Source organism: Branchiostoma floridae, chromosome 11 (assembly GCF_000003815.2).
Source record: "Branchiostoma floridae strain S238N-H82 chromosome 11, Bfl_VNyyK, whole genome shotgun sequence".
NCBI lineage: Eukaryota > Metazoa > Chordata > Leptocardii > Amphioxiformes > Branchiostomatidae > Branchiostoma > Branchiostoma floridae.
Window position 1 is genome coordinate 10,569,025 of NC_049989.1, and position 8,112 is coordinate 10,577,136.

The 8,112-nt window shown below is 39.7% G+C and overlaps 1 protein-coding gene across 2 annotated transcripts in view; it reads left to right on the top strand.

Moving 5' to 3' along the window:
- The window catches only part of LOC118425935 (T-box transcription factor TBX1-like), a 32,377-nt gene that overhangs the window by 14,958 nt on the left and 9,307 nt on the right, over positions 1-8,112 (top strand). For both annotated transcript variants that reach the window (XM_035835104.1, XM_035835105.1), the window contains exons 4-5: positions 4,642-4,797; positions 8,043-8,110. In XM_035835104.1, the coding sequence (XP_035690997.1) occupies positions 4,642-4,797; positions 8,043-8,110 (224 nt within the window). The remainder of the gene's footprint in view (positions 1-4,641; positions 4,798-8,042; positions 8,111-8,112) is intronic.

Consider the following 8,112-nt stretch of genomic DNA (forward strand, 5'->3'; position numbering starts at 1 on the left):
TACTAGGCGCGGTCAAAATTGTCGTAGGCAGTCGCACGATGTTTATAAGACACTACTCGAGAAGACATCCATTGCATGCAGTGTTTCACTAAGAGCATGGTCAAAATTGTCGTAGGCAGTTCAGTGTAAGATATTAATGGAGTTGAATGTTCAAGCAGGCTGTGACAGAAGCAACTAACGACAAGAAATAACTAACAAGACAGCAGAATTTTGCGCGACGTCACACACCCGAATTTTGAACGACCCGAACCTAACCTTCCTATAGCTACCGACATTCACATGACCGCACATGTACAGAAAAAAAGATAAAAATAAGTCTCAGCTAAGTCAATTGTTTTTCACACTAATGCATGGTTCCATTTGCTCACCACTGTCCTTGTGTGTTGTTTTCCTGCCAATACGACCATCCATCTACCAACTGTGACAGCTGTGTAGGAAGGTCAGGTCTGAAGCCTGAGGCAACAACACCTCTAATTGGAAATGATAATTGAGGTATTGTTGAAAAACGAAGGCGCGCGACAGCCATGCTAAAATGTGGTAAAATTACCACAGGCCGTCGTCTCTAAAACCTCGATGACAAGTTGTGAATAGGGGACAGAAAAGCAAACCGGTGATTCGCTATGTTCGGTCAAAAGGGGTCATTTGGGAACAGGTACTCCGACAGTGCTAGCGGACAACACTCAATTACCTCACAAAGCCGAGATAACAAATTTTCGCGCTAACGGCTGTCGAAAATTTCAGTGAGCGCAAATTCAGGAAATGCCGACTTTTGAAGCGCAAATTGGCGTTGAGAGGAGAAAGGATGTAGAGGGTACGGTCCCGTGGCAATGCTCGCTAGTCCGCACGCATAGGGGCCAGGTGAAGATACACAACAACTGACGCTTGTAGTACCCCCTACCACGACAAGGCACTTCAAAACAAAGTCTTAGATAAGTCTTTTTTTTCAGATATGGTCTGCACAGTTATACCGAACGTATCTTTTTTGCTAATGAAAGAATTTGTGCATTCTCATGTGCATTCTCGCTATAAACGCAAAATATGGCAACTGACAAAACACACAAAACGTGAAAGTATAAATCGTTTTTTATCAATGAAATCTGTGCTCCTTTTATTTTCAAAATAAATGTCAGATGTCGATAGCAATGAAGCTCAGTATGAATCTGGTAACTAAACAGCCACATGTTAAGTAGCGGTCTCTTGGTAAAGCTTCGTTCCCAACGACCACAAAATTGTGAGTGGGCGTAGCGGATTGCTGTAAAATTGGTCAGACTGACAGATTTGCACAAATGTGAAATTCACTGCGGTTGGGGAAAGGCAAGGTCGACCGACTGCAAATATGTAACCCCTGTGCAAGAAAGGGACTGATAGACATGCTGTCCATTCAACAAGGCTAAATCGTTGACAAAGTTGAGACTTTTCAATATTGAAAAACTACAATAGTTTGCAACAAAATGAATCCACGTATAAACAGTTTTGAATTTGTCACGGGTTTGAAATACGTAAAATGATAATGCAGTCAATTTTGAGCTTTTAGCTGTTCCTTTTTTACCCGTTACAAAATTCCAACAACAAAAAAACACGAATCGTCATTTCTACATTGATAGACACATAATAAACAGTTACACGTGACAAGAAATAGTGTGTGTTTACGCGTGAGGCTTCTGTTATAACAGGTCAACGTTGACCTAACATAGCCTGATGTTCAAATGACATTTGCCGTAGTATGAATCAGCATTCTATTTCTGCTTAACTCCCATTTCATTAAGACAGCGCTCTCCGCGCGCTCTCTCTGCGAAAAGTTGACAGAACGATCAACAAACTGTACAGGGAAAATGAATCTTTCTATGCTTTGTGTGTTCTAAGGTCATTGCAGCTATCTTCTGACGGAAAACGTTGGCGTAAATCCTTATGGCTGTTCGACGTTCCTGCCGTAGCTACACTGGATATTCTGCAACGTTGCCGTCACTTTGTCGTAAGTTGTCGTACGACTTTGATGGCTTAGGATGTCTAAACAGAATGTAACAGAAAAAAAAATCTTACGGCTCCTTTTTCGTAAGAGGATAGCTGAATTTTGTACAACACATACGCATACGTTACTATCCTAATGCTTTCAGTTTACGATCGTACGGCAGTTGTAAAACAATCATACGACAAATGTTACCGCGTCGTAATAAAAGGTACAGCAACTGTGACCGTGTCTTTTAGCTTTGGAGGCGGTGACTACGTCGTCCGGTCCGGCTGTGCATACAGACGGATTCACGCTAACTCAACTGCACTACTGTGGTCGACTGCAAATATGTCCCGGGCGGACCCCAATCATAGCCGTAACACTCAACCACTGTTTGCTCTTTTTGGTGACAAATGCGATGCACGTTGACGGCTTGAAACGTCAACGATGAGGTCGAGTGCTTTGGCATGTGATAATTAAGAAATTCTGCCCACTAAACAGCCCGTGAAAGTCAAATAGAAATTGTGTCACTCGTACAAACTGTACCGTCGCCCCAGCGTTACAGATTTGAAAACGCCATTGTTAAACTCTGTGTCAGGTTTGAAGTTTAACGATTAATGATCACTTAGAACGATACATTACTTGCAACGACGTTGGCCTTGTACTAAACAGTTCTATTCTATGATACAATTTGATCTGGTTGAAATAAGAAAAAAATAACACATAAATTGACGACTTTTAAAATTTACATAATTGCGTCCAAAGTCTTGCGAAGTCAACGTCTCTCGCTTTGCAGTTGTGCCGAATTTGATCGAATTATAATTTTAAAAATTGTAATGAAGCATTTAATCATCATGGTAACACATTTTGAAAAAAATGGCAGGGACCGCTGTTATTCAATTGGTTTAGCAATTGTATGAAAACTTTTATTCAAAAATTACTTGTCCCATTGATGAAAAAAAAAAAATGAGTCTACATAAAATAGACAGAAGATACAAATTCAATCGTTAACGTGCAAATGATGTCTTACTTTTATGATTTGTAATTTGTCTACGTAACCCCAAAAGTGCAGCTGCTACATATTGCTATTGAGACTGACTTGGTATTTACAATCTGGAATTGTATTCTTTTAATTCCTTCTCGTTGGAAAAATTACATTATGGGCATTGGGTACCGTATGTAATGATATACAAATGTACATATGTAGTTATGATATAGAAAATTAATTGCCTTCCAGCTATATTGCAGATATTATTTGCAAAGGAAGATATTCTTGTTTAAATCCTGAAATGATATATCGAAGAACTTTATTGCACGACAATTGTACATGGTACAATGTATGGCAACAACTATTACACAAAGTACAAAATAGAGGTGTAGCTTACCAACCTAGTTAACATAACAATAATGGCTAACATAATTCTTTGGTATAATATCACAATGGAGTAGGCTAATCATTTGTTGCGGTATTCTGTCTAATAGCAGAGCAGTCCTTAAAATATATTTGCCTATTTTTGCATTATGAGAGTTCTGACATCTAAAGATACATGTATATATAAATATTTTTGAAGCATCGAGTCTATTAAAATCTGTTGTACTTGTTTCGAGAAATATGAATAATTAATTACGTAAACTAGCGTATCTAGAATATCCCATTATAAAATGAAATTCATCTTCAATGTGCTTTGGGCAGAACGGACAGAACCTTTGGTCAGGGGCTGTATTGTAGTATCTGCCTGTTTCAATATGCAATTTATGGCTACTGATTCTAAACTGAGTTAATGCAATTTCAAAGTATCATAATTCACTAATATGTGCTTATTGTTCTTGTTTTTAAAGTACGAAACAAATAAGAAATAGATTTTAAAAAATAAATGAATAAATACAGAAAATTGATTGCATTCCAGCTATATTGCAGATGTTATTTGCAAAGGTGGAGATTTTGTTTTAAATCCTGAAATGATGAACCCCCAAGTTTAGCACGTAGGTCCCCCTGTTTGTTTAGTCTTCTCGGCGGCGCATCTGTGCGGGAATGGGCGGCAAAGGTGAAGACCGGACCTTTCCGGTTCCTACTAGTCTGTTTTTAAAAACACGTCAATAGAAATCCACTGGTTTGGTGTCCCCTTTATACCACTGTCACGTTTGGCGAAAATCGATCGGACGAGGATTTTGCGGCAATCGCCCGAGCCTCGCTTATAATAATAACTTTATTTTAAAAAAATTGTACAAGGTACATACAAAGTATGGCTTATATATATGTGTGACAGGGACGATTTTCAGGTGAAAAATACACGCAACCCTTTGTCGATCGTGATGATCGGCCGATCTTCCATCGATACGCCCGTGGATAATGTGACAGGGGTATTATAGATAGTATATGAGACTTAATACTTTACCTTATATATTGAGCACTGGGTACTAGAAATCTGGAAAAATGTAAAGAAACATTCATTCACCTGAAGATGCAATGAGATAAAAAGTTACCACGATTTTAAAATAAAGCTTGCTCGTTCCATTCATTCTGAAACTTTACACAGTACGTCGGATCGACAAAAAAATCCAGTACGCGCTTCGACGTTAAAGATGTCCCATTTTGTTTCCATCCATAGCTAGAAACTATGAATAGTATAAGGAAAAAGTGTTTGCAGGTGTAATTTGAGCAGGTCTAAATTGAACTTTCTATTGTTTTCCAGATAATTTTAAATTCCATGCACCGGTACCAGCCGAGATTTCACGTGGTCTACATCGATGGGAAGAAAGGTGACTCAGACACCGTCCATGAAAACTACAAAACCTTCATCTTTCCCGAGACCAAGTTCACAGCTGTCACAGCGTACCAGAACCATAGGGTGAGTACGAGTGGTTAGAGTGGTAGCCCAAGAACCAAGAGGACCCAGGTTCAAACCCCTGACATGTTGTGTCCTTGAAAAAACACTTTGCACAATTTTCCTCGCTTCATCCAGGTAAAATGACATGGGTGAACTAGCTATAGCTTTGGTTAGGGGCGTCCCTTGGATAAGACATTATTGAATGGAGGTACCGTGTTTGAAAAGACACACTTCCGAAGTTAGAGCTCGTTAAAGAACCCACCACACTTACCCTTCCAACTTCCTAGTCTGACTGGGTGAAACCTTACAGTCTGTGTACTTTATCTACTGTTCTCAATTGGGGCCCTGGAGCCCAATGAGGTATAGTACAGAACCATGAAGACGAAATAGCTTTGTTGTCAGTATGTGTGTATACAGATATCCATGAGCAATATTTCCAACGAAATCATTAAGCTTTCAAGACTGTGAAAGGTCGCCTACTTTTGTATAACGTTAAGTATCATTGCGAAGTTTATATCCTTTTTTCCCCACAAATAAATTACAATAGATACTACACGATTTTGATTGACTAATCTAGCGGACGATAGCTTCCCCTAATAAGTCCCTAACACGTAGTCAAAATTTACCGTTCCAACTTTGTTTTGTGAGACAAAGACGAAAAAAATTCAGATTTGGAACACTGGTTTAGGTACGTTTGTGATCCTTTCTTCCTTTCCTTCCCTTTTCATTGTAGACAAAACCGTCTCCCAGACAGTTGAATTCTTCTCAGCTATGTCTTGTCGTGTGTTCTGTTTCCTACTTTTTGATCTTTTATTTACACATGTACGAAACAACGGAACACGAGAACTTTTTCTTGTTGAGCGATAAACTACAACGGGAAAAAGAAACATGGACACAGTGCCCCCCTCCCCACCGTTCCTACCATGCGTCGTTTAGACAGGAGTTGGCAATTTCAATTTCTTTTCAGACAAATTATTTCAATAACATTGGTGGTGTTGAAGAAAATGCTATCCTCTATGTAAAATTTCTTTTTATTTCCGCCATAATATTGTATACAATCACAATTTGGTTTAAAATTTGTTAAAAAATGTCAACATTCTCAATGCCTCCCGATCCCAACAATTAGTAACATTGTGACTCACTTGTAATATACAAAATTACTTGATGTTAGATTGTCTACATATAAAATTTTCCAGTCAAAGTGAACATTGCCGTCGGTGATTAGAACAATAGCATCCGAGAAAATTATGCTTTATAATTTTGGCATTTTTTAAATCTTTTTTTTTTCTGTTGGTTGTCCTTGCAAATTGCAAGCTGTTTTTCTACTACATTTGTTAACAGATAAACCCGCTGTACTTTTATTTTTAACTTTCCGTTTAGCTTGTATTTGTTGTATTTTGTGTAATATGGTTACACCCCCCCCCCCCCCCCCCCACCGTGTAAACGAAATGACATCTAGTACTTTTCTATCGAGGACCAATCAAATAGCCTCTGGCAGGTCACCAACATTCCTTATGAATTATGCAATAACTGTCCAGTTGTGAGCTTTTCGCACCCTTACCTATTATGTAAATGTCATGAACTCAAACCAAGCAGGCACAATTGTTTGTCGTTTTGCACCGTGCAGGAATTTTACTTGTTCACAAACAGTTGTTCTATTGCCAGTTTAACAAGTTTATTTTTATGAAGGTGTAGGCACTGTAGAGATGAAGATTTTGAATTGAATGACGACCTTTAGTGTACATTTATGACATAAAATTTGACATATCGCTCAACGAATTGTAGGGAAAGAAACGAATCTTTTTACACTTGAGTGTTTTTTTATCTTCTCAGTCACAATTTTACGTTTTGTCTGACACACTCAGTATGAAAGCGAAGGTGACACATATTATATTTAGATCGCAGTGAGAGCGCCGCGCGATCGCCGTCTAGTGGAAAGGGAACCTTAGCATCCACGCGCCCCCCTCCCCCCTTCCTCTATTTGGGAGTTCCCCATAGATCGTCCATCCCTGCCACCTGTCCGTCAGTACAGCTAATTTAGGCCGCCTTCTTCCTGCCTACCGAATCGCCGAGCCCGCACGCAACGGTATCAGGATGCGATCACTTCCGATCCAAACCATTGTTCTTCCGAGTACTGTTTCCTACAGCCACTCCAGGTTTGCTCACCTGGAATCCGTTTGGCTCCGTAATGTATTTTTCTTCCTCGTCTTTTATCGGATATCTGTATGTTTTCTTACAGTAGATCCTAATGGCTTGTGCCTCGCCTGCTGGTAAAATGTAAACATCAAATCTGAAAACGATGGACTGAGCTTGTTGAACAGAAGCTCTCGTGCTCCCAATAGTACCAGATTACTTCCAGACCCGGGGAGTGTTGTGTTGGCTGGCGGGGATGTGTTTGAGTCAGGCGGGGCCACTGGGCATTCCTCCCGCCGCACTCATGCTCCGGAATCGCAACCCAGAAATTTTATCAAAATATACAATCGAAAGTTCAATTTCGCACCTAATGTGGTCATTAATCACTGAGCTGTCAGGACAACTGTTTATCCTGGTATCGTGTGTTGGTCTGACGATCATCTGTCAGTGTCCGGAGCCGAGTGGGCTGTCATAACGCAGCCGGGCACCGGATATCTGCACCCGCCACAGTTAGGCTCCTTTCCGACTATAGGGGGATCGCGCTGCGCTCTCACTGCGACCTAAAAAGGATGTTTTAACCTTCAATTTCATACACATACAAAATGGAAAAGTCTCACCGATAAGACAACAAAACACAAAGCGTTGAAATTTTTTTTTTCTGTTATAGCGATCTGTCAAATTTTATGCCACTGAATGGGCGCAAATGCCAAGCAAAATTTAACAGATAAATCAACAAATTTCATGATCATTTTTTAATAGTTTGTATGTCTTAAAATCATTCTTTTATATCTTGCATCACATTGAAGTAATAACATCAATGGTCACACAAATCCAACTTTGGTCCATGTATAGTTGCTCATCAATGAGATCAATTGCTGTCTACCAACCAACCCCTAAAGCAGCTTTTTCGTCTTGTCTATAGTTTGCTGTTTTATGATTATTATCGTCTTTTCCATTGCTACCCAAGTTTGTAAAAAAACAATCTGAAAATACCCTTCTGTCATTGGTCAAGAACTTGCGTTACCATGCCAACATGAAACAGTGTACGCTCCAGCTCCAAAATGGAATCAAACTGAAAGTGTCGTCTGCTAGTGATGTTAAGACTTCTAATATTTTTGTCCTTTGTCTCACAGATAACTCAGTTGAAGATCGCTAGCAACCCCTTCGCCAAGGGATTCCGGGACTGCGACCCTGACGACTGGT